At 35.5% G+C, this 27,720-nt stretch overlaps 3 protein-coding genes across 8 annotated transcripts in view; all 3 read left to right on the top strand.

Moving 5' to 3' along the window:
* wu:fc38h03 (acetylcholinesterase collagenic tail peptide) overlaps positions 1–27,720 on the top strand; it is a 761,412-nt gene that overhangs the window by 697,517 nt on the left and 36,175 nt on the right. The window lies entirely within an intron of this gene.
* npvf (neuropeptide VF precursor) lies at positions 715–5,830 on the top strand. The gene is made up of 3 exons (XM_022686580.2): positions 715–855; positions 3,897–4,291; positions 5,465–5,830. The coding sequence occupies exons 1-3, from the start codon at positions 724–726 to the stop codon at positions 5,547–5,549; spliced, it is 612 nt and encodes a 203-aa protein (XP_022542301.2). The 5' UTR covers positions 715–723; the 3' UTR covers positions 5,550–5,830.
* The window catches only part of osbpl3a (oxysterol binding protein-like 3a), a 43,885-nt gene continuing 32,656 nt past the window's right edge, over positions 16,492–27,720 (top strand). For 3 of the 6 annotated variants that reach the window (XM_049475988.1, XM_049475989.1, XM_049475985.1), the window contains exon 1: positions 16,493–16,711. The gene's annotated coding sequence lies outside the window, so the exon portion shown is untranslated. Of the gene's footprint in view, positions 16,712–21,828; positions 21,922–27,720 lie in introns of all 6 variants that reach the window. The other 3 variants (XM_049475987.1, XM_049475986.1, XM_049475990.1) reach the window with 2 other exon arrangements.

The following is a 27,720-nucleotide window of genomic DNA, read 5'->3' as shown; positions in this document are numbered from 1 at the left end:
AACTACAGACAACATTTCTCCCAAATTACAAACAAAAATATTCTCATTTAGAGCATTTATTTACAGAAAATGAGAAATGACTGAAATAACAAAAAAGATGCAGAACTTTCAGACCTCAAATAATGCAAAGAAAACAAGTTCATATTCATAAAGTTTTAAGAGTTCAGAAATAATCAATATTTGGTGGAATAATCCTGTTTAAAGGTTTTTAATCACAGTCGTTTTTATGCATTTTGGCATCATGTTCTCCTCCACCAGTCTTACACACTGCTTTTGGATAACTTTATGCTGCTTTACTCCTGGTGCAAAAATTCAAGCAGTTCAGTTTGGTTTGCTGGTTTGTGATCATCCATCTTCCTCTTGATTATATTCCAGAGGTTTTTAATTTGGTAAAATCAGTGGTCTCTTATTTTTTTCCAGAGCTGTAATTATATAAATTCTCTTAACCTTACAACCTTTAAAATGTTCTGTTCTTTAACCTGTTCAGAGAAATCGTGTGAAACATCACACGCATGCTGTGCTTCAACACCTTCAGTCCTCCTGCACGTCCTGCGTTACTATGACTGACAGAAGAATGTGATTAATGATGTTCCAGTGTTTAGGAAGTCATTCGGTGAATGTGGTGAATGGAATCTGAGTGTGTGGGAGATCTGTGTGTGTGTGTGTGTGTGTGTTTGTGTATAAAAGGCTGTAAAGTGTATCTCTGGAGGTGAAGGTTGGAAGATGTTGTGCTCTGTGTTCTCTCTGACGTTAGGTATCCTCAGTAGTTTGCTGTATCAGGATGTCAGCGGCGTCAGGCTCCCGCTCATCGACGACAGCGAGTCCAACAGAATCCCAACCGCAATATTCTCAGAGGTGAGTAAATTCTGATATGTATATTGATATATACACTCTAAAAAAAGAGGTACGATATGAGTACTTTTTTTTGTACTCAAAGGTACACTCTTTATAACTGTACTCTCAAAGGTATAATATTGGTCTTTACAGGGTCAGATTTGTTCCCTCTGAAGTACAAAGTCATTTCTAACAGCAATAAGTACAGATTTGTACCATTTAACCTGCAGCCAAAAGGTACATTCAGTATTCTGTATCACTGTACTAATAAACAATATATATTTAAATTGCACATTTTTCATTTGAAAGCCAGACAATTTTGGATCATCAAGTTTTTGAGCCATATTTACTTGATGATAATGTTTATAATCTTTATAATCTTTACTGGCACAAAAACCATGGGTACAAAAAAGGACTTACACTAAAATGTACTTTTTTGTACTTCAATATAAGGTACAGCCCCAGCAACAAGCTTTGTACTCTTTTAAGTACAACTCTGTACTTCCTTTTCTTAGTGTGTATAATGCTCTCAGACCTCAAATAATGCAAAGAACACAAGTTCATATTCATAAAGTTTTTTTAATCACAGTTTTTTTTTCATTCATCTTGGCATCATGTTCTCCTCCACCAGTCTTACACACTGCTTTTGGATAACTTTATGCTGCTTTACTCCTGGTGCAAAAATTCAAGCAGTTCAGTTTGGTGGTTTGATGGTTTGTGATCATCCATCTTCCTCTTGATTATATTCCAGAGGTTTTCAATTTGGTAAAATCAGAGAAACATGTCGAGAATGTGATCTGATCTCGGTCCGACCCAGCTATCAAATAGCCTTTATTTATGTGAGATAAACTGCTGATAAGGCGCAGTTTATTCTGATTTATTAGACAGATAAGGCTAAAATTAAACTAAATAAAACATTCAGCACTTCACTTATCACACTCAGTATCTGTTTACTACTTCTTCACAAACTGTTAATTCTGTTTACCTGCTGAAAGATACGAGCTGTACAGGACTAGAATAGTAATGTAGGTAAGCTGAGCTAAACTAGCATTTGTTTTTACCAAAAGACCGATGGAGAGTTTCTCTCTGTGAATGTCAGGATAAATAACTACAGAAGAGTTTAACATGTTACAGTTCTGAGTTTGTTCAGAAATTTTTATTGCCTTATATAAAATAATTCATATTTAAGTTTTTTACTTTGTAAAAATGTCTTTGTGTTAAAGCAGCACTTCAAACAAGTCATGTTGGTTAAAGGGGCAAAAAATGCTGCTGTGTTCAAGCACAAAACAAATGTTTTGCACATCATTACTAATTGCGTCTTGATCGTGTTCCATCGAAGTATAAAATTCTATAAAAGGACATCATTTTTCTCAGAAACTGCAATTATCCCAAATAGCAAAGAGAAATAAAAAATGCATGCCATGCAAAGTCTGGGTTAGTCAAGTCAAGTCAGGTTGTTTTATTGTCAATACTGCATATGTACAGGACATACAGAGAATTGAAATTACGTTACTCTCCTTCCCAAATTTTACAGCAGGTACAGAAAATAGATATAATAAAAGAGAGAATGGGAGACACAGCAGGGACACAATAGACATACATGAGACAAAAACAAGGTGCAGTGGTGTGGGGGAGGAATAGATATATAAATATAAGTAAAAAAAAAATAGATATATAATTATAATATAAAAGAGTGGGAGACACTATATGTTCAATACAGCAAGACACAATAAACATACGTAAGACAATAGTGCAATATTGGTGGTGATTGAGATGGAATGACAGTAAAAATAGTAAATAACAGTAGTGCAAATACGGTATATGGTATATAGCTTAAGGCTGGTAAAGTGAATGGGTGCGTAAGTCCTTAAAGTTCACAGTTTAATTAAGTGGAATTAAAGTGCGTATTGACAGTGCAAGTATATCAGTAGTGCAGGTGTTGTGTAGTGCAAGTCCGTTTGGAAGGGACCAGTACTTTGTGCTTTGTAGTGCAGAGTTTCAGTACTTTATTAGTGGGGGGGTCAGGATGCTGAGTGAGTGTGTGCTGGGGGCAGGATTGGGATGGGGGGTAGAGCAGGAAGAGAGTTCAGCATCCTCACAGCCTGATGGATGAGGCTGTCTCGCAGTCTGCTGGTCCTCGCCCCGAGACTCCGCAGTCTCCTCCCTGATGATTAAAATGGCTTAGAATAGAATTGCTGAAATAAATTATAAATAAATATACTGTAAACCCAGAAGTTGTTTGAACTCAAATGATTTAAGTCTGTTTTACATAAAATTGGATATTTCTAAACAATACTCAACTATTTTGAGTTATTTGAACTGAATTTCTGTGCACATATACTGTACTATTCAAACTGAGATCTTTGAGTTGAACCAACTTATAATAACTGAGTTTAGTCTGTTTTGTCATTAACAGCTTTTATTCCATTGGCTTCTGTCACAATCTATTTGCATAGTGGGTGTGTCCAACAGTTTCTGACAGACTAACACTCACCATCAGTGTGTAGTGATTCCCCCCCTGGGCTACCTTACAAATAAATCAACTTCCCGTTTAGTTGTAATAACTTTGTAATGTTTTAATTTATGCTAACTCAAGTTTTCATTCCCCATTACTCATTATTAAAAAAATGAGCAAACCAGCTGCCTTAAAAAAGTTAAGTAAACTCAACTTATCTGGTCTTACAGTATAACAAAAATAGTTAATATAACTTGATGTTCTATTTTATGCTTTTTTTTAAGTTTTCATTATCCATTACTTAACTTTTTTAAGGCAACTGGTTTTCTCAAATATTTTAAGTAAATTCAACTTATCCGGGCTTACATTGTAGAATAGCACTGCTGTGGTAAATATATGACCATACTGGCACTGCTGATGTAACTAAACATTGTGCTTTGTTGTTGGTATGTCTGATATTAAAATGTTAGGTATTTAATTTTAAATATTTTGCTGAAATACACCAGTTATAATAATACATAAGGAGAATAAAACCTCCGAACAGTTCTGTATAATAGAGTAGCTGTTTCTGAAAGTTAAAATTCATTAATTTTACTTTCATTTACAGAACAATCAGGACGTTCCCCGCAGTCTAGAAATGGAGGAGCTCTCTTTTAACGTGGTTCCGACCAGCGGCAGAGCCAGTTCCCCCACCATCCTGCGACTGCACCCGATATCGGCCAAGCCGTCTCACCTGCACGCCAACCTGCCGCTGCGCTTCGGCCGGGAAGTGTTCATCCAGAGAACGCCCAAATCCGCCATCAACCTGCCGCAGAGGTTCGGCCGCTCCCAGGACCCGGACCCCTCCTCCGGCCAGCTCTGCACCGAGTGCCGGCGAGCCGAGTCCCCGCCCTCCGCCACCTTACCGCAGAGATTCGGCCGGAGGAACATCTTCATAGGGGATCCGTTCCGTGCCCTGGCCCTGTTCACAAGAACCCTAGAGTCACCAGTTCCCAGAGGCAGGTGAGGAACTGAGTCAGGGATAAAACACTATACATAACGTAGTTTCTGCACTATGAGACGCTCTTAAAATCCTTTCATTTTACCAAAAATGATCAGAGCTCCTTATAATCCGGTGCTCCTTATGTATGAATTCTACCAGTCAGGTATTAAGGAGCAGTAAATCCACTTCACTGAAGTACAGAGTTATACAGGAGATTCAGTTTAGTTCTCCATCACCAAGACTGGAGCAGCATTAGCATTAGCCACTAACTGCACCGCTAACTGCACGCTTTGGGCATTAAGACATCAGTATATCAGAGTATATTAGCCTGCTGCTAACCCCAGCTAGCACTGTTGGAGCAGCATTAGCATTACCTGCTAACCCTGCAAAGTGCAAACAGTTAGCCACCATTTTCCAGGTCATTTTTGAGCATTTCTGATGATCCACTCATCATGAAATATGTATGATATTATTTTATTATAATCAACTGTCAGATTCACATTTTGCGGAAAAATTAAGGTTTGTGATTAACAGCCACAATGCGTTCTGGCAGTTGTTTTTTTATACTGTATCAGAATTTCATCATGAATGGACCTCTTTTTTTACTGACTTCCATTCAATGTCGAGGTTTTCTGACTCTTCTGTAAAGTTGATGTGTTGTAGGTGATCTTTTTTGAGTCAGTGACCAAATATGAGCAAACAAACAATTTATTAACAATAGGACACAGCTTACAGGGGTAGTTAGGGACAGGCAGGCTCAGTAACAGTAAGGCAAGGCAGGGTCATAAAAGCGTAATCCAACAGATAAAGGGAAAGGTAAAAATGTAGTCAAACAAACTGAGCAAACAAAGGGGTATTTATACTAAAACAGACCAGGTGTGAGCAATCAGAAGCTGGGGGAGCGGGAACACCATAGCATCATGATCAGCAGAGTCAGGAGAGTTCAGTGTAAGTGCATGCTGGGAATTGGAGTCTTTGTTGTGTGATTGGGAGTCATGACTAACATAGACACTTTTTTCCACTCCCCACCCTAAAACAACCACGGCCTAAATAACCCAACCAAAAAAAAGGAAAATATCATAAATAAAATAAAATTATTGTTATGACCAGTTAATAAACAAATCTACATGTGGATCGTCTCTAAAAATGCCATGTTTTTATACTAATGCTGTTTTATCTGATCTCTCCTGCAGGACAGAAGACTACGACTACATGTTAGGAACGATACAGGAAGAGGACAAAGCCTTAAAGAGTAGAAAATTCACTGATGTAGAGTAAAATTAAGAATTTTACATCCCTGTAAAATGCGAGAGTCTGTTTAATGATGTTTCTTCCATTCTGAGTGTTCCTGTATCTGTACTGTCTGCTTGTATTCTGATTTTCTGTGAGATAAATAAGCAATTTTGATCATTTCTGCTGGTGTGAGCAGATATTTAGCAATCATTTTTAGTGCGAGTCGGCTCCGTGGATGGCTCTGTAACAATAACATTGATAACAAATAATCAGTACATAAAAATAACAATAAACAATACATGTAAATAAAATTGAATCTGAAATGTGATGTTTGTATTTTATATAAATGAAGGGGAAATTCGTTCACTGAACAAAAACAATAGCACAGCCTCAGGCAGATATGTAAATGATTACAGGTGTGCTCTGATTGGACTGACTGAGTCTGATTATCAATCAATCAATCAATCAATCAATCAATCAACCTTTATTTTGACTCAGAAGTACATTGAGGGCAACCCTCATTTTCAATGTAGCCGAGTATTTACAAAAACAGTGATTGACATGACAAAGAAAATTAGAACTAAATTTAATCATTTTAAAATAACAGTAAATAAAAGATAAAAATAGATAAAAATTAAAGTATAATTAGAAATAATACAAAAAAAAAAATAATAATAATAAAAATGTGGTTTAATAGATAAGATCAAAAGAAGATAAGATTAATACCACAAAAACAGTTACAATTAAGCTAAAACTAACTTTTACATAATACATTAAAAAACTAATAAATAAATGAACTAAAAAAATAAAAATAGTAATAATAAAAAGAAGAAAATCAAAATAAGTAAAAAAAAATAGTTTTGTTAATTTTTTTTGTAAGTGTATGTGTAAAAGTCACGCCCCTTTTGGCCGGAAAACTAACGCATTTTACCCCTCTTTCCCGTACATTTCCCATATTATATTAAATAAAAAATCAGTATTAATCTGTGTGAATGGGAAAGTTCAGGAGAAACAGCCAATCAGCTTGCTGGTTTTGCGGAGTGTGGGGGAGAGTTAGTGTGAGTGTGGAAGCCCCCCCCCCCCCGGCCACACTGACACACCTAACTACTTATCTAGAAGCTGGATGTAGAGGATAGCTAGAATTTAGCACAACACTGGGTAATGTTGGTAGTTTAAAGCAGTTTTTTAATCCTGATCTCTGAACTAAAATTGTGTAATTTCCATCTGATCCAACTGATCAGCTAATTAACAATCCTTTAATGAGTTTACCTGTTAAAATCTCTTAGCCCCCTATGGATCATTAATCAACCATTCTGTATATCCAGCAGTGTATTAAACACATTATACCACCACTTACTTTATTGAGTGTCTTTAAATCAGAGAAAGCTCTATATCAGGGGTCACTAATAGGCGGAGCGTGGTCCGGGTCCAAACCGATAACCTACTGAGAAGGATTTAATTCTGACAGAGTTTATTTAAAGCGGCGGAAAAGCAGCGCCCTGTGGTGCAGGAAACTCACAGACCAATCATGTGTGCTGTAAGATCACTAAACACTCTCCTCTGCCAATCAGATCTGTGCAGACCACTGCCCCGGCTAGTGAATTGGGACGCAGCCGGGAGAAAACGCCTTTATAAAGAGATATGGAGCCCGAGAACTGGCAGAAACTAAAGACACGCCGAGCGCGAGAGAGAGAGAGAGACAGGGGGGAATGTACAAAAAATCTGGCCAGAGAGGCATTTTATTATTATTATATATTTTTTTCATCATAGTTCAAACAACTTCAAGGGTCAGATATATACATATTTTTAACACAAGTTAAAAATGGCGACCGTCTGGACTGACGGAAAAATGCTCCAACTGGACCATACTAAATTCTAATTAAATACCCCTGCACTAGAATATGCAGATCAGTGGGAATATGCAGTAGAATATTTAGGAACAGGGTTGAGAATCACTGATCCAACGTGACTTCTGTTCGTTTGTAGTTTACAGAAACTCCACAGTAAGATCACAAATTAACCGGTTATAATATAAGGTTATGTTTCTGTTTAGTGTTTTAAATTTGTGCTCGATGTGCCCCCTTTTGACTTTGAGCACCTGCCCCTCCAAAGGTCTCTGCACGGCCCTGGCTCTTGGTGAGATCATGAGATCATTGATTGGTAGATATGCCTCTACAGTGCCCTTAAACACATTTTTTCCCAGTTTACAGACTTACAGAGGGGGGAGCGCATAATTGGATTTGGGAACCGCCTGGAACCTGATCGTCTTCACCAACGAATCCAGGTTCTGTTTGAGATCTGACAAGTTGCAAAAGTTGATTTTAGGGAGGTTACCCCATCCAACACCCCCCCCCCCCACCACCCACCCAACCCCCCCCAGCCAAAAAAAAAAAAAAAAACTTGCACACACATCAAAGGATAAAGAAAATTTATTTTTATATTAATTAATTTGACTTTTTTTATTTTTTATTAAATTTTGAGAATTCAGAGGTGAAATGATTTGTATCTTTTTTCTTTTTGGAAGGCCCTGCCTCTGCTTTCCTTTGTTTGTTTGTTTTTGGAAAAAAAAGCCTTTATTTGACAAAAAATGACAGTTAAATATCACAAAAAATTGCACAACATCAAAAACATTTGATATCATATTACAATAATTATTAATATTGCCTCTGCCATGATCTGCTTTCTCTCACTCACTGAACAAATCCCGTCCGGGAGGGGGGAAAAACACTGCCTGCCCACACTAAAAACTGATTGGCTGTCTCACAGACTCTTTGCAGAGAACAGGCCAATCAGAACCCTCTCTGTTTCCTCTCTCTCCTTCCCACACGCGATTAGAGAATAAAAGTCTGTGGCCTGTGTGCGCGTTTGGGGCACTCGTTCTGAATTCCGGGAGATTATATGTGACTCGCGGGCATCAGGGAGCCGCTACCGAAATGCGGGAGACTCCCGCAGCTTCAGGGAGACTTGGTTTGTCTAAGTTTGAGTATATGAAGCCTCATGGTGATCTCTTTAATCCAGCCTCCGCTGTGGAGCGACACACTGCTCCAACAAACTGCTGGAGTGATTCAGTTATAATAAATCATTTCAGTATTGGAAACCCAATTAGATCTGTTGTTGGTTAACTGAGCAGATTCTTTAGATGCACAGAGATCTTGGTGATGCTCATTACTGAGGGTTTCTCTGCTATTGAGAGAATTAAGAGAGTGTTTCTATTATTCGTAAAGGCTGGAATTGTCAGGGTTAACCTGGAAGACCATCCGCCCACTGCAGGTTATCTACAGGTCTTTAAAAGAAATACAAAGCAAACACACACACACATAAAGAGAATAAAGCAGCTGAATAAACACCTTCTAATGAAACAGTCTAACCCATCTTGTCTATGTCCTACTACTGCCAAAAGAATAGGACCCTCTGGATAAAAAAAAGAAGATAAATAAACATAAAGGCACAATTTCTAACGCCAGGCGTGATCTACAGAGGAGTTTAAACCCCATTATTGAGACACATTCGGATACTGGGATGAGATGGGGAGTTGAAGAGGTCTCGTTTGCTCTCGTATGGCTGAATGCAATCAAATCCTCACAGCAATGGTGCTCCAAAATCTAGTAGAAATCCTTTTCCATGGACAGTAGAGAGAGTTACTCAAAAAAAAAACAGGATAAACTCTTTTTAGACACTTAAATTCTTAAGGTTTTTAGCTCATTTATAGATTGTAGCTACAGTTTGTGTGCTGGGTCAGTGCTGGAGATAAAACTAGCTCCTTTAAAAGCTGTGTTTTTGTGTCTACAGCTCTGTTCAAACTATAATTTAACCATAAAAATGCTTTAATTAAAGTTTTTACCTTCCATTCATCTAATCATGACCTGATTTCTAGAACAAAATTTTACCTACATTAATAATATACATGAAATCATATATAAATAAAACTATATTTCACATTCAAACATTAATAATATTACTATACTTATACTTTTATACTTAATTAATTAATGTTTAATTTTATACTTAACTTAATTAATGTTTAATTTGGTATAAGTGTATAGTTAATAATTCAAGGGAACTGATGAACAAGCATTTGCATTCACACCCTTTACATTTTAGTCGACTAAATTGTCTGTAGTTTTAGTCGAGTATATTCTTATGATAATTAGTCGACTAAAACTAAAAACATTTCAGGTGACTAAATTATGACAAAAACTAAATGCTATTTTCGTCGCAAAACTGACTAAAACTAAATAAAAATTACCACCTGGGCGGTCAGTGTTTTTTCCCCCTTCTTTGATGGGATGCGTTCAGGAGCATCATGGCTCCCATTAAAACTCATTTCACCTCATTTTCTGCTCCAGAGGGTCCTATTCTTTTGGCGGTACTTCTCTTCTACAGGGACTAGACAAGCTGTGTATGTGCGTTTGCACATCTGTGTCAGCTATGGGTGATTAAATGAGTTGAGTGCAGCATTCATTAGTAGGGGTGTCCACATATACATGTATTTTTAATTTTAGAAACTGTAAAAATCTGATTTTAGTGTGCAGTTCCCAGGGTGTCTGCTTCTATAAGAGGAAGTGTCGGATGTGTCACGGTTTCCTGATCAGCTCTGTGAGCTTATTTACAGTTTGGACGCAGGAAATTCACGAGAACAATCCGACCCCAAGGTCAAACCAACCTCTTATAACCTCACATATACTAAAACGAAGAAGTCATACTAATAAAATGACAAAATTATTACTTTTAGAATAGTTAAAAGTTTCCATTTTTTAGTTTTCCTACATTGTAACTGAATACTAAAATGATCAAGACTATGAAGCACCACATAAGGAATCATGTAGTAACTTAAAAGTGTTAAACAAACCAAAATACTTTTTTTTTTCTTGAATTATTTTTCTCTTTATTTAGTTGAGTAGTTGTTGCTTCTCATAATCTGGATTCGAACATTACTCAAATATTCACTATTCACTGTATAGCTGTAACTCTACCTCTCCACTACTTTACTTTAACTGATGCTCTCAAACACTTTATTAAGAGACAAGAAATTCAAGTAATTAACTCTTGATGAGTTCAGCACAGCTGTTAACTGAAAGCCTGAATTCCAGGTGACTCTACCTCATAAAGCTGACTGAGAAAATCCAGCAGAGATGTTCAAAACTGATCATCTAATCAAGAGGAGATACTTCTAAAATATATATCTAAAATATAAAACATATTCTGGTTTCTTTAACAGTTTTTTAATAACTAAATAATTCCATATGTTTTTCTTCATAGTTTGGATGAGTTTAGTATTAACCTACAATGCAGAACATTTTAAAATAATGAAAAAAAAAACCCACTGAATTTAAGGTTTTAAGGTGTCCAAACTTTTGACTGGTACTGTATCTGTGACAGTAGAAGAATGTTCACCAGCAGAGGGCACTACCTATCAAAATAACTTCAAGCATGTTTTTATATCCTTTTATTTATCATTTATCATTAACAGCTTTGATTAAAAAAGGTTGAATCTGTTCAATATATAATTTATATATAAATATATATATATTTAATTTTTTTGAAAGAAAAAAAAAATTATTTCAGTCATTATCATTGCACTATTACATTAAATCGTATTTATATTATTTGCTTAAATTTAACCCTTCCTATTCAACCCTCCTGCTGCGTTTGTGTAAAATTTAAAGCACCACTAAGATTAAGTTTTTTTAAATTGAAAGCAACAGTATTACTGAATAAGGAGTAAAATCAGAGTGGTCTGGTAGGTTTGCTGGATGTAATTTCTCTCCAAAATTAAATGTATTTGTTAAATTAACAAAACTAACAAAACTATATTATAATCAAAATCACAGAATTTCATACAGCAATTGATTTACATTAACCTGCATTAAAAGTCCTCGCTCTGTGTAATTACACATTCTCACCTAAGAGGTCGCCAAAGCCACAAATCCCCAAATCCCCAAAATATGCAGATTTACAGAAGAATTAGTGTTTATATCTGATTATCAGTTACTTTATGTACTTTATGTAACTCTATGCACACTTTGCCAGTATATCGGACAGTCTTCATGTTTACCACGTTTAAAAACGCTACATGGGAGGAACCACTAGCTAATATCAACCTACCTTTCCAAAACACTCAGGGTTCCTCAGAGTAGCACTGTCGGATGGCATTTACTAGCGCCAACTGCTAGTGCGCTAATGCTAATGGTGCTGCACCTAGCCTTAGTGTAAATCTAAGCTTGTTGTTAATTAGTTAACCCCTCCCACCACCACTCAGCAGCTGAAATACAAGGGAAACATGGCGATGTTCCTTACTAGTAGTGTTTCATAATGTGCCTTATAATCCAGTGTGCCTTATGTATGAAAACAAACCAGAAAATAGACATTCACCTTATAATCCGGTGTGCCTTATAGTGTGAAAAATACGTTATATTCATAAACGTATGAAAAGATGACCTTTATCCAATCAAAACAGTGTAATCTAAAGACATATTACAACTTCTTTGTAATTGTATTAATTGGTATTTATTGGTATTTCGGTATTTGTTCAGTAGAATTTCCGTTAAGCTTAATCACAAATAGACTCATTTATCTCTCCACCAATCAGAGATCTCTGCCTGACACACAGCCTCAGTCTGTAGTGAGACAGCGCTTATAGAATTTAATACGTCAAATTTCAGGTTCTTCAACATTGCTCTTCATACTTCTAGCAAACACACACACACACACACACACACACTGAATCTCATGTCAATAGAATCTATAGTTAAAGCATATGCTCACACTGTCATGCTGCATTCCAGTTAATAAAAATCAAGTCAGATGAATTTATATGAGGGGGACCCATCCTCCTTTGGTCAGGCAACTTAAAAATGAAAAGTCATTATACATTAACACAGGTCTAATATATGTAATCTGTAGTGGAAAGTGAGTAACTGTGGCTAGCATGGCCTATGTTCACACGAGCTACGCTCACATTATAAGCCACGTTGCTCAAATCTGATTTTTTACTCAGATCAGATTTGTCTATCTTGTCGGTTCACATTTACTGTAAATGTAAGTGATCTGTATCTGTGTGTAATGTGAACAAATCTGTTCCTGAATCGTCTCACATGCTGCACATTGATACCTGTATAAACGCCTCCTTCTTCACCAACAATTAGAGAGAAGAGAGACTCGTAGCTTTATAAAGGGTTATAAATGGATGAGTTAGCAGCTCATATGTGGAGCATCTTTTGCTGGAGTGGAGAAACAGGAAACAGCTGCTCTGAAGTTCATGCTCAGCTCCAGGAGGTGAAAAAAGACCAGGTGGTTTGCTTTTGCTGTTTTTTTTACAGCTATAGCTGAACAGCTGCACCAAGAGATGTGAAGAGTGTGGGGTCCGAGAGAGAAGCACGTAGCGCTAATGCTAATGCTAATGGGTAAAAGCATAAATTTGACCGTTCACACTCATGTCACATGTCCGTGGATCAGATACAAATCTGATTTTAAAAGATTGAATTTGGCATGTTCACACAGCCATGAAAAAAATCAGATCTGAGCCACATTGAGCAAAAAAATCACATTTGAGTCACTTGAGCTTGGTAATGTGAACGCAGCCATAGACGTAGACACAGAGTCACCAGAAACACAGAAATCCACCCACTCAACCATCCACAAATCTTAGTGAGCACATGCAGCACCAGCATTTCCATTCACCACAATTCCCCATGTTCATAAACCCCTGGCCAGAGGTGGAAAAAGTACTGAAAAATTGTAATTAAGTAAAAATACTTTTACTTTGCTTAAATTCTACTCAAGTAAAAGTAAAAGTACCCATCTAAAAATCTACTCGAGTAAAAGTAAAAAGTACTCAATTTACTCAATGTACTTTGAGTAAAAGTTACATAGTTACTTTTAATTATTTGATGTAAAAAAGTACAACAAATTATAAATTAAATTGTTTTTAATGAACTATTATTCCACATTATAATTTGCACCTTTCAGGCAGTATTTGCTCAGACCACCCCATAAAACATTTTTTAAGAACAAGTGTTATAGGTTTCTATGATCCATTTTTTTCTTTACTGTTAAAATGTATGGTCATATAGGTGACTATAAACCGTATTTTAATAGTTTTACAGTTCATTATGATTTTTTAACTTGCCATTGCTATGCTTTAACTACGGTGGCCGAGAAAGCCCAACGCAGTGCAAATTGAAAAGCGCTGCAAAAGCACAAAACACATCCATCAAAATTACAACACAGGCGCAGCAACTAGAAAAACGCGCTGCAAATAGAAAAACGCGCTGCAAATACAACCACAACACAACGGAAGTGAGTCACAACACAACGGAATTTTCCCGGGGGACCTTAAAAGATACTGTACCAGCTAAGCTGCATCTTCAGTAACGTCTCGGACTTCACTATGTGTACAAAGGACAATAAGTGGCAAACAAGGCGTTTTGTGAAGCAGAACTTTTAATAAACATAACTTACTTTTCAGAAGCTTGTTTGCCACTTATTGTCCTTTGTATACAGCTGGTACAGCATCTTTTAAGGTCCCCCGGGAAAATTCTGTTGTGTTGTGACTCACTTCCGTTGTGTTGTGGTTCTATTTGCAGCGCGTTTTTCTATTTGCTGCGCCTGTGTTGTAATTTTGATGGATGTGTTTTGTGCTTTTGCAGCGCTTTTCAATTTGCACTGCGCTGGGCTTTCTCGGCCACCGTATTTAACTGATATTTACATGTTTTTTTTTAACATCCAATCAGATTGTTTAGCGATAAAAATACATACCAACACATGATTTCGCAGGTTTGATGTGGAAGTTTTGAGAGCTGACGGCTCTGTCCTGCGGGGAACGTTTTGTATTGCATGAGGACGTTATTGCCTTGTTATTCCAGCATCTGTGTGCTGGTGCATACGCGCCAATTTTTTGTTACTGAGTAACGGAGAGTTTTCCAATGTAGCGAATAAATTACTTGTTACTAAATGAACTTGAGTAAAAGTTAAATTACCTATTTTAAAAACTACTTTAAAAATTACAAATTACTCATAAAATCTACTCAATTACCATAATATGAGTAAAAGTAATTCATTACTTTCCACCTCTGCCCCTGGCTAATGTGGTCAAATCTTCTAATTTTCGTAAGGCATTTTGAACTAGCTGAAATTTATTTGAGCTTCTGCAGGAACGTCCTGACAATAATCTAGTCCTGATGTAATAAAGGCATGTACTATTTTTTCTGTAGGGGTATAAAAGCTATTCTGGTTACATTAGATGTGTGTTAAGCGAATGCTAGGTCTGAATCTACAATTAGAATATTTTACTATTATTTTACTATATCATCTATCTGTCTGTCTATCTATCTATCTATCTATCTATCTATATATGTTAAATTTTGATTTAAGTGTTTTACTATTATATTTAAAGTGTTAGTAGAACAGAGTGATGTACTTGGTTTGGCAATCAGGGTTTAAAGCAATAAATTCTGCATTATTCCCACAACTATCCATCCCGCCAACCAGTGTGTAAATGTTGATGTTGGTTCCTGAACACAGTCAGCAGGAACATACCATTCTACTCTACCTCCTGCCTGAACACACAGGAACAAGATATCCCCAGTCCAGCCTTCAGATCTAACAATACCCAACCAACCCTTCACACACTCACATATAATACAGTGAATACAGTATACAGTGAATAGATCTATTTAAGTAATGTTTCAATTCATATTATGAGAAAATAGAACAATACTCAACTGAGTAAAGATTAAAACATTTGAAAAAATTAAGATCAGTCAATCACAAAGGAAGGTTTTTAAGGACTTTAAAAGTATCTTCAAGTGCAGTCACTGCAAACACCATCAAAAACATTATGATGATGAAACTGGCACTCATCAGGACTGCCACAGGAAAGGAAGAGCAAGAGTTTAATCTGTTGTACAGGATAAGTTCATCAGAGTTACCAGCCTCAGAAACTGCCAGTTAACAAACAGCTCCTCAGATAAGAGCACCTAAGTGCTTGACACTTTTTTTTAAACTAAATAATTCCATATGTTTTTTTTTTCGTATACTTTGTATGAGTTTAAGATTGAAGTGTAACGAAACCCCCAACCTCGAGATTTTAGCTCTTTTAGCTTTTTTTTTTAACTTTGCAGTTAAAATAACACAACAAAATAACAAAAATAACATTTTACATTACATTTTATATCTACCCTGTAATTCGCTTTATTAGAAAAATATTTAGTTAGAGCTTTAAAAAATAAAAAAAAAGGTAATGGTCAAGTTTTTTGGATGTTTTTAGCAAAATGAACAGTTCTAAACCCCCAACCACATGATTTTAGCTTTGTAATTTTAGCTTTCAGCTCAAATTTGAAAAAAAAAAAAATACAAATAAAAAAATATATATATATATAAGAGGTAGTTTTGGAGGGGCATTGGGTGATGTATGGGTTTAGGAGTTACTGATTGACTAATTTGCATATTGCATCATCCTTGTCTATAGCACAGTTGAACAGACAGTTGAGTCTGTAAAAGCGTTTTTAAAAGTTAGGAAATGTTTATAATAATTTTAGGCAGGACTGGTGTGTTTCACAAATTTAAAGGAACAGATTTCAGATATTAAAGGAAAAAAGTGGTTTAGGGATTAATGGCTTTTTAATCTACAGTGCAGAACATGTTAAAATAATTAAAAAAACATCTTAAACATCACAAAGAATAGTATTTTATCCCACTAGAATAGAATAGAATAGAATAGAATATGTAATATCTATCTAATAAAGATGTTTATTTAGTAAATGTCTGATAATAATATAAAATAATACAAACACTCGAACCCACTTCACCTGCAGCCTGCATGACCTGGCCTACCTGCCTCTACCTGCATTACGTAAATTCTCCACGAGTCCTACCCATGCCCAGCGTGGGCTCCCATTGGTTGCTACTGTACCAATGCCGTGTCCTGATTGGTTCATTCGTGTTTGGCCCCGCCCACCTCCTTCTCCTGCTCGGTGCTGCGTGTCAAACCAGAAGTGGAGCTGTGTGGTGAATATCTGCAGACCTCAGCTCTCAGACTGTTCTCTGATCTTCAGACCAGAATAGGAGCTTTACCTGGAACAGGGTCACCTCTACAGGTCTGGACCCGGACTAAAACCGGACTAGAACTGAGTTAGAACTGTGTGAAAGTCATTCTGAAGGAGGAACAGCGCCAGGAACACTCAGAACTCAGGAAATCAGACAGACAGGTAACGTTAACCTGCGAGAACACACAGAGTATTCTACTTTATAGAGTTAAACTAGACTTTCTGCTGTATCAGAACATTATGAACACTGTTTTAGAAATTTTTAAAGCTGTTTACTTTATAGAAATCTCTATAGAAGTGTGTAGAATATCTTCTGGAGCAGATCCAGGTGTGAGTTGTAGCTCAAGTAAAGAACAGCACGTTAAAAAAAAAAAACTACTAATAACTCCTAGCTTGGTTTAGATGGTATTAGTTGGTGGTTAATGTTCCATATGGTTGAATATTAGCTGGTTTTGCAGACAAGCTTTACACTGGAAGCTTTTTCTGGCCAGCTGGTTCAACTGGTTGGTCAGCTTAGCTCTTGGCCAGTAAGTTGTATAGTAGTAACTTATGGTGTTCATTTGATTTCAGTGGACTATCTGGTCTATGAGTGTAAATAGTGTGAGCGAATGCTTGGTAAAGTTTGGTAAAATTGGTTTTGTTGGTCAGACAGCTTGAGTATGATGGATATCAGTCTACTGGTTGACCAGTTTCGATGAGCTGGTTGACTTGTTTGGTTCAAGATGTTCATACTGGTTGAATATTTTGGTCATTTTTTTGGTGAAGCAGTTTTGGTAAAGCTGGTCATTCATTTTGGTAAAGGTCATGATGGTCTAACTGATTGATTAGGTTGGGTATACTGGTCAAGGGTTGTGCTATATTATATAGTATGGAATAAACTCCCTGTTTTAATGTTGTGATATTCTTAAAAGCTATCTATTTTGTATTGGTTTTGCTAGTATTTACTATATGTACTTGTAAATGTTTGCAGTTCATATGCATGCAATTTAGTTTTGTGGTACGTTTACATGGTTGCTAAGGTGTTGGTAGGTGTTTGCTAAAGTTGAGTTGACTTGACTTGAGTTTAGTTGACTTGAGTTGACTTAAGTTTAGTTGACTTGAGTTGACTTAAGTTTAGTTGAGTTTAGTTGAGTTGACTTGAGTTTAGTTGACTTGAGTTCAGTTGACTTGAGTTGAGTTCAGTTGACTTGAGTTGAGTTCAGTTGACTTGAGTTGAGTTAAGTTGACTTGAGTTGAGTTAAGTTGACTTGAGTTGAGTTAAGTTGACTTGAGTTGAGTTTAGTTGACTTGAGTTGACTTGAGTTGACTTGACTTGAGTTGACTTGACTTGAGTTGACTTGACTTGAATTGAGTTGACTTGAATTGAGTTGACTTGACTTGAGTTGACTTGAGTTGACTTAGGTTTAGTTGACTTGAGTTGACTTAAGTTTAGTTGACTTGAGTTGACTTAAGTTTAGTTGACTTGAGTTGAGTTGACTTGAGTTGACTTGAGTTTAGTTGACTTGAGTTGACTTAAGTTTAGTTGACTTGAGTTGAGTTGACTTGAGTTGACTTGAGTTGACCTGAGTTTAGTTGACTTGACTTGAGTTGAGTTCTTCCATAACACTCCGGGTTAAGACTAGTGTTTGCTCCATATGGTTGACACTGTTCATGCTAATACACTACACTTGTAAAAATAATATAATATAATATATTATAATATAATAATAGTGGACTTGAACTATATACAGAATAATTAAAGTATAGTTTTTCAATGTATACTTACATTTTATCTATTTAATCTGTATTTCAGTACACTTTGAAAAAGTATACTTTATTTTGCTGGCCTATTTTTGTACTGGTAAAGTACTTATTATTTAATTAAACTGTGCTTTTTATAATAAAACTATACTTTTACTAAATGTGTCCTAGGAGCCGATATTTCACCAATAAAACCTAGTGTACTTCAGTCAAATTTTCTAGCAAAACCTACATTTTTGTTGCTCCTTTTATGTGTTAAAGCGTACTTACACTTACACTTAGACTTTTTTAATATGTTTTTGATGTTCAGTTGGATACAGCTCACACAAATATACTTAAACTGTATTAAATAGTGGTGAAAATAACATTAGATAGATAGATAGATCAGTTGTCATATCAGTTGACGAGTTTCATTAAATTTGATAAAGCTGGTTAAAATCAGCTTTATTATGCTTTTTAACTAGAATTATACAGTTTAGTAAAAGCTGATTGATCTGTTTGGTCAAGAGTTCCATGTTAGTTGACCTGGCTTGATCAGATTGGTCACACATGATGAGGAAACCCATCAACCAACATTGCTCAGTTTGATCTGGACAGGCTGTTTATTGGCAGTTTATTGGTGTATTATTATTTCTACATATCTACAGTAAGAAAGTACTGTACGATGTCCCAAACACTGCGGTTGTTGCAGTAATAAACACTGTAATGAAGGACAAATGTCATATGAAGCTCATATGACCTATCACACTGTCCCCGCTGGCCGTGGGTTGCAGCAATAGCAATAAAAATGAGTAACCTACAGTAGATGGAGAGTTTCTGTTCTGTGGGCTGTGTTCCAAATTCAGGGATCTCCAGAGTTGCCTGTGTTAAACAACCCAAACACGTTTTTTTTTTTTTTTTTTTTTTTAATATATATATATTTAAGATTCTTCAAAGTAGAACTTTTTGCTTTAAACATTAAGAAACAGTATAAAGAAAATTATAAAGGAAAAAAAAACATAAACATGTTAAAGAAACCAAAATACTATATGTGAAAGATATAGGTGCTTTTATCTGGGGAGCTGTAAACTTGTGGTTTCTGAGGCTGGTAACTATTGCTCTTCGTTTCTTTGGGTCGGTCCTGATGAGGGCCAGTTCCATCATCATGTTTTTGATGGCCTTTGTTGTGACTGCACTTGAGGATACTTTCTTGAAAGCTCTTAAAATTCTTCTTTTCTTCTTTTCTTAGACATTTTTTCTTTCCTTACAAAGCCCACTTAAAATCCTTTAATTTTCCCAATAATTGACATTGTGCCTTTATAATGTATAAATTTTACCAGTCAGGTATTAAGGAGCAGTAAAGCCACTCCACTGAAGTACAGAGTTATAAGGGTGAGTTTTCAGTGACATGTCTCCAGCACTAAGGCTGGGTGCAGCAGCATTAGCATTAGCCGCTAACCCCCTTAAGCGCTAACTCTTTCACCCTTTAGAGGTGAGTATATCAAACTGTAGTCTGCATGTGTCCTGTGTTAAAAACAAGCTACATGGGACGAACCGCTAGCTAATATCTTCCTAGATTACCGGAACACTCAAAGTTCCTCAGTGTAGAGCTATTGGGCTGCATTTACTAGTGATAGCACTGCAGTTAGTGGCTAATGCTAATGCTGCTGCACCCAGCCTTAGTGCTGGAGAATCTTCAGTGAGTTGAAACTCGCCCTTAGACAGAAAATTGAAAATCTAAGCTAAAATTACTGTAAATAGACGGAATCGTTTTACTCTCCCAATAAACAGTTTTTAGGAGAGAAATCTGTGTAGATTAACATCCACTTTAAAAGAAAATGTTTCTTTTTTTTAAGAGGTAAGAATTAGTTTTGTTTCAAGCTTCCCTTGCTCACCCTTGCTCACTTCAATGTAGGCATCCTTACTAGTGTTGCCTAATGCGCCTTATGTATGAAAATAGACCAGAAAATAGATGTTCATTGAGAATGCACCTTTAGCTCTATCTGGACGGGATTAGTTTCTCAGAGGGACATCTGTGGAAAAATATATATTTCACACTTCTGCTCAGTGATAAAACTCATAAATCCAGACAGCACTTAAAAAAACAGGAGGACCAGTGAGTTTTTAGGCTTTTTTCTCGGTCACAACATCAGTAGAGTTCAGTAGCTCCTCCATTTCCACTCGCTGTTGTGTTTTTAACGTGGATCTCCGTGGAAACCGTGGCGTGCCAAAGTGTAATTACGGTGCGCGGTGGTGGACAAATACTTATTTTATTAAACGCGAGGAGACGAAACTCAGAGATGTGCGTCCGGACAGGACTAAAATTACCGGAGGAGCACGGAGTTCAGAGAAAAACAGTAGATAATTCAGCCTGTAATTTTCTCATAGTTGTTCTTCAAAAATGATAGACAACGTAATTTATGGACAGAAAAAATATTCCTTTCTTCACTTTTAGAAGAGACAAAAATACAAAAATTGTAATGTCCTAATTTATAGTGATGCATCATTCCAACTATTAAATTATGACTGAATCTGAATGTGAGAGAATGTTTTGAAATATAAAAAAGATATGTTTTTACAGAGCGACTGGACCAAAATAAATTGTTCTAGTTCTAGTTTTTATTCTACACTCTGCGTTTAACGTCTTGTAAATTTCTGATTCTGACTTTAAACTGTGTGCCTTTCAATAATAATAAAAAAACACCTTTATAAGCCCTGTTTACACCTGGAATTATCATGTGTTCTGTATCTGGATAGTATCAGGATCTACTTTAACCAGTTAATATTATTATTGTTATTATTTGTTTTTTTTCCTACATATTAAATAAAAAGTAAAGTGATCCAGACTTTAAAGGAACACATAAAGAATCATGTAGTAACTTAAAAACAGTGTTAAACAAACCAAAATACTCTTGCTCTTTGTTTCCTGGGGCGGTCCTGATTGGTGCCAGTTCCATCATCATAACGTTTTTGATGGTCTTTGCAGTGACTGCACTTTCTTTCTGGATTGACTGACCATTCGTTCTTCTCATAACCTGGATTAGAACATTCCTCAAATATTCACTATTCACTGTATACCTGTAACTCTACCTCTTCACTACTTTACTTTAACTGATGCTCTCAAACACTTTATTAAGAGACAAGAAATTCAAGTAATTAACTCTTGATGAGTTCAGCACAGCTGTTAACTGAAAGACTGTATTCCAGGTGACTCTACCTCATAAAACTGACTGAGAAAATCCAGCAGAGATGTTCAAAACTGATCATCTAATTCTGATTTATTCCTAGTTTAGTTGAGTTTAGTATTAATCTAGGGTGCAGGACTGTGGGTTCAGCTCTGTGGTTGTTGTGTAGTTGTGTAGTTGTGTGTAGTTTCTCAGGCTGGTTATCAAGGCGCTGGGGTGAATTAGTGTGTGTGTGGATCTATAATTAGACGGGACCTGTGCTTAGATTTTCCCTGGAGCTGAAAACACAGCAGACTTCCTCTCTCTCTCTCTGTCTCTCTCTCTGTCTCTCTCTGTCTCTCTCTCTCTCTCTCTCTCTCTCTCTCTCTCTCTCAGAGCTCTGTGGACACTCTGACCAGCCGCTGACTCACAGGCCTGATGGGAAAAAGAGGTGGAAACTGATCTGCAGCTCTGAGGCACGGCGGCAAGGTGGATAATGTGCTCACGGGTGTAGAATGGTGTGTGTGTGTGTGTGTGTGTGTGTGTAGTTTCAGAGGAATGTGTGTGTGTGTGTGTGTTTGTGTTGTTAAGGTGATGCTGGTATGAAGCTCAGCTGGTGTGAACAGAACTGTGGAGCTTCATTATACAATAGACTCTCACAATAGACTTGTGGTTTGGCACACTGTCAACTCACTGATCAACAACACTTTAAAATCAGACAAGATTTAATACTAAAGATATAAATAAATTTACCTCTATTCATCACTCTGTAGGTAAAGTTCAAAGTTCAAAGAGTTTATTGTCATGTGCACAGTAAGAAACAGGTTTCCTCGTACAATGAAATTCTTTCTTTGCCCCTCGCCAAGTATGCCGCATAAAGATAAAAATAGAAAATATACAATAAAGAAAGAATAAAAAACAAAATATAAATATTAATTAGTGTTAACTTTACATCCATGATGGAAATATATACATGAAAGCAGTAATGGGGTATGGATATTATTTACAAGTAAGTACATGTTATCTACAGCAGTGGAATATGAAAAAAGTGCAAAAGGTTCAGTAGTGCAATTATAAAATTTTGCAAAGTAAAGTGAGCATGTGTCTCTGAGAAATGTCCTTGACATGTAAACGTGTAGAGAGTAATGTGAATGGTTATTTCTGAGGTAGGTTCAAGAGTCTGGTAGCAGTGGGGAAGAATGAGTTCTTTAGCCTGGAGTATAGAAGTATAGATACTAGATTTTTATAAAATACTTCTGTACACTGAAAAAAATGATGAGTAAAATTTACTTTAAAAAGTTTCGCAACTTTCTGCATTTGCTTTTTTTAAGTAAATTTAATTTCAGATAAATTTAAGTAACTTGAACTCGGTTACACAGAGTAAATAAGTGAACTGAACTTCAGTCAATCCTTTCTTTTAGTAAACTTTACTTCATTTATTTTTACTGAATCAATCCTTTCTTTTATTAAACTTTACTTCATTTATTTTTACTGAATCAATCCTTTCTTTTAGTAACTTTACTTCATTTATTTTTACTGAATCAATCCTTTCTTTTATAAAACTTTACTTCATTTATTTTTACTGAATCAATCCTTTCTTTTAGTAAACTTTACTTAATTTATTTTTACTGAATCAATCCTTTCTTTTAGTAAACTTTACTTCATTTATTTTTACTGAATCAATCCTTTCTTTTAGTAAACTTTACTTCATTTATTTTTACTGAATCAATCCTTTCTTTTAGTAAACTTTACTTCATTTATTTTACTGAATCAATCCTTTCTTTTAGTAAACTTTACTTCATTTATTTTTACTGAATCAATCCTTTCTTTTAGTAAACTTTACTTCATTTATTTTTACTGAATCAATCCTTTCTTTTAGTAAACTTTACTTCATTTATTTTTACTGAATCAATCCTTTCTTTTAGTAAACTTTACTTCATTTATTTTTACTGAATCAATCCTTTCTTTTAGTAAACTTTACTAAATTTATTTTTACTGAATCAATCCTTTCTTTTAGTAAACTTTACTTCATTTATTTTTGCTGAATCAATCCTTTCTTTTAGTAAACTTTACTTCATTTATTTTTACTGAATCAATCCTTTCTTTTAGTAAACTTTACTTAACCTCTGCATACAATATTACCTAATTACAATTACTTCATTTATACAATATTTCATAATTACTATTACTTTGAATTTAAATTTAAATATTTTAGTTAAAACACACATTCAAATATTTACATAACCTCAAAGATTTGTTTTGTAAACAGAACTAGTCTTACTGTTTCAACACATGGATGGCATGTAATACATTATTTTTAGTATACTAAAGTATAGTATAGTAGTGTAGTAGTTTTACTATACTAAAAATAATGTATTACATGCCATCCATGTGTTGAGACAGTGTAATATTTTTTATTTATATTTAAATTTCAGGAATTATAATATATTATGTATCATAAATTATTTGAGTAATATTGTATAAATTAAATAATTGTAATTAGGTAATATTGTATGCAGAAATGAAGTAAAGTTTACTAAAAGAAAGGATTGATTCAGTAAAAATAAATGAAGTAAAGTTTACTAAAAGAAAGGATTGATTCAGTAAAAATAAATGAAGTAAAGTTTACTAAAAGAAAGGATTGATTCAGTAAAAATAAATGAAGTAAAGTTTACTAAAAGAAAGGATTGATTCAGTAAAAATAAATGAAGTAAAGTTTACTAAAAGAAAGGATTGATTCAGTAAAAATAAATGAAGTAAAGTTTACTAAAAGAAAGGATTGATTCAGTAAATTAATTAAGTAAAGTTTACTAAAAGAAAGGATTGATTCAGTAAATTAATTAAGTAAAGTTTACTAAAAGAAAGGATTGACTGAATTGACTGACATTTTTAAAGTAAATTTTACACTTTTTTTTCTTTCAGAGGACAGAAGTATTTTAAACCCTAGTATTTATACTTCTGCTTACAGAGAAATAAATGGAGGTAATTTTCACACCTATGGTATTATTTGGTATTTAAGTAAATTTTTACACATATTTTTTTTTCAGTGTAGAAGTTGAAGTATTAACTCAAGCTTTTTACTCCTTAAGTAAAAGTGTTTTTTTTTGTAAATACTGGATTAAAAACTACTTAAAGTATGAAAGTAAAAGTAATGTAAGTAGAAAAAATAAGGCCATTAAGGACAAAAGCTTAGGCCACGCCCACAGAGTCCTATAGTGCACTACACCCCCCCCCCCCCTCACCAAAACACATTTTACTAAAAGCTATAATGACTATAATGTTAAAATAATAAAATGTTAATGTTGATAATATAATTGGGGGGGGGGGAGGGGGAATGGTATATGTTTATACTTCTCTACATCCAATCATAATCAGATTCACTCTATCTGGATGGAGAGATTTATCTGGATAGGGGTTTTATTAAAGGATGAGAAGCCGAAATGAAAACTAGCTGAAATTAAACAGTAGTAACAGTAGAGTTTAGAGAACTTCACTGAATGGTTTTCATGTCTGAGCAGCTCTCATTTGTACAGTGTATGTTTCCCAGTTTACACCAGTCTTTGTGGTCGTCTGTATTCTATATTTAGACAGATGCTGAGATAAGATCTTCCCCAGAGCTCAGATGGTGGCTGCAGATTAGACTCTCAGTACTGGTACAGTGGGTTTGGTGATTTCCATGCTGGACACGCCCAGTTAACTCCACCAAAGTTTATGGACATGGACAGCTTATTTCATTTTGTTTTCTAGTCTTTACATTACACCTACAGGAGCTTTATACTCCCATTATAAACCCATACACATTATTATGGATTCATTCCCCTTTAATTTGCAGCTACACTATATGGACAAAAGTATTGGGACATCTCCACATTCCACTCACAGGAGCTTTTATGACAATATCCCATTCTAAACCCATAGACATTAGTGTGTAGTCGGTCCCCTTTACATTTGCAGCTACATTAAATGGACAAAAATATTATTATATGGGATACCACCTCATTATACCTACAGGAGTTTTTATGACAATATCCCATTCTCAACCAGGAGGCATTAGTGTGGAGTTGGTCCCTTTTACTTTTGCAATAACACTATACAAACACTTACAGGAGCTTTAATACCATTAGGAGTGTCACGATTCTCTAAATCCTCAATTCGATTTTATTTCCGATTTTAGAGTCACGATTCAATTAGATTCTCGATTTTCTTTTTTCTTTTTGTTTACAGCAGAGAGGCCTATGCCAGTTTTAGATTAGTCTATGGTCAGTCATTGGTTTGATTCATCAAATTTACAATATCTTATTTCAAAAGGTGGGCTTGATATAAGTGATGCAAAGTGATACAAGTGATCAGTAATACACCACATTAGGCACTAATGGTCAAATTTAAATAATTTAATTAAGATATATATGTAATGCCACCTAGCAGCAGTGTGCACTATTAAAACAGCAATGTGCAACATAACAAAATAAATAATAATAAAAAACAGGAACAGTCATGCACAAAATAATAGAACAATTAGAGCCTTAACAAACTGAACTCAATCCTACTATAACAGATAAACATTAAAAATAAGACTTTAAGACTTTTTCGGTCCCTGAGAATGAGAAGTTTTTTTCTTTAATAAAGATATATTATTAACTTTATCTGAGAGAAAGATGCTCCTTAAGGGACCTAAACTATTAACATATTTGAGGATAGACAAAACAACTGTTATTTTTATATTGTAAAGTTTTTCTTTAAGAAGATGAGAATGTGCACATTCTCTGGAGAAAGAGCTGCTCTTTGAGCTACAGCGTGCTGCGCTATTAACGTAGCTTAGTGGGAGGGATCATAGATCATCTTTTTGACTTCAAGGCTCGAGACCATGACATAATTTCGATCAATTTCGATGAAATATCGAAATCGTGACACCCCTACATACCATCCCATTCTAAACCCACAGGTGTTGATATAGAGCTGTCAGACTGCATGGCTGGGGGCTTGATTTTATTTGTCTTTTTAATAGCACTGAATCAAATGCCTGAATGAAATGATTAAGGGGTGTGTCCGGATACTTTTGACCTTTGGTTTCTGATCTTTGATTGAAGAGTTTATGAGATGGTGTTATACAGTGATGTCAGTAACGCGTTACTTAGTTACTTAGTAACGTTAGTAACTTAGCGTTACTTAGTAACGCGTTACTGTAATCTGACCCTTTTTTCAGTAACGAGTAATCTAACGCGTTACTATTTCCAATCCAGTAATCAGATTAAAGTTACTTATTTAAGTCACTGTGCGTTACTCTCTCTCTCTCTCTCCACCTCATCTCCTCCACACACACACACACACACACACACACACACCGCTCCCTTACCCATTCCCCCTCCGCTCTTCCCCAATCACACGCGTCTCGCTTTCTCCCCTGTCTCTCTCTCTCTCTCTCACGCTCGGCGTGTCTTTAGTTTCCGCCCGTTTTCGTTTTTCGCCAGTTCTCGGGCTCCCTATCTCTTTATAAAGGCGTTTTTTTTGCGGCCGCGTCCCAATTCACTAGCCAGGGCAGCGGTCTGCCACAAATTTGATTGGCAGAGGAGAGCATTTAAAGATTTTACACCACACGTGATTGGAAGTTCACTGTGGGGCAGAGCGCACATACCGTAAAGACAAGAAAAGTTCCGGTGCTTTAAATGAACACTGTCAGAATTAAATCCTTCTCAGTAGTTGGGTCCGGTATGGGTCCGTATTGGACAACGTCTGGGTCCGGCCCCGGACCGCAGTCTGCAAATATGTGATCCCTGGTCTAGACCATATACACGGTTCTGTTTTATAAAACCACTCCTTGCTGCCCTGCAGAGAACAACAAGTTCAATATTCAGATTTACAGTGTTAAATATGTCAGGTCAAGAAAGACTTTCTTTATTTTATATATATTTGTTATAAAAACAAGTATTTATGTTTAGTAAAATCAAGAAAGACCATATTTAATTTTTTATTAAAAAATATTTATGTGAAGTTAATTTTTTTTTTTTTTTTTTTTTTTAGGAAATAGTTCAACTTAATAGAGATAAATTGTTGCTGTTAAAAATGCATTTTCCAATAAAGGGAGTTTTGGCAAAACTGGTTATAATGTTTATGTTAAGGCGGCGGGAGGTGGTGTCTGCAGCTGCTGAAAGTAACTAATAAAGTAACTTGTAAAGTAACTTAGTTACTTTTAAAATCAAGTAATCCATAAAGTAACTAAGTTACTTTTTAAAGGAGTAATCAGTAATCAGTAATCGGATTACTTTTTCAAAGTAACTATACCATCACTGG

The sequence above is a fragment of the Astyanax mexicanus genome, chromosome 3 (assembly GCF_023375975.1).
Source record: "Astyanax mexicanus isolate ESR-SI-001 chromosome 3, AstMex3_surface, whole genome shotgun sequence".
Classification (NCBI taxonomy): Eukaryota; Metazoa; Chordata; class Actinopteri; order Characiformes; family Acestrorhamphidae; genus Astyanax; species Astyanax mexicanus.
This window is presented reverse-complemented; position numbering and strand designations above follow the sequence as displayed.

Excerpts from the sequence above, each read along its gene's own strand:
- npvf (XM_022686580.2), top strand. The coding sequence starts at position 724 with ATGTTGTGCTCTGTGTTCTCTCTGACGTTAGGTATCCTCAGTAGTTTG. Across the intron at positions 856-3,896 it reads CAACCGCAATATTCTCAGAG|AACAATCAGGACGTTCCCCG; the intron begins GTGAGTAAATTC and ends TTTCATTTACAG. Across the intron at positions 4,292-5,464 it reads TCACCAGTTCCCAGAGGCAG|GACAGAAGACTACGACTACA; the intron begins GTGAGGAACTGA and ends TCTCTCCTGCAG.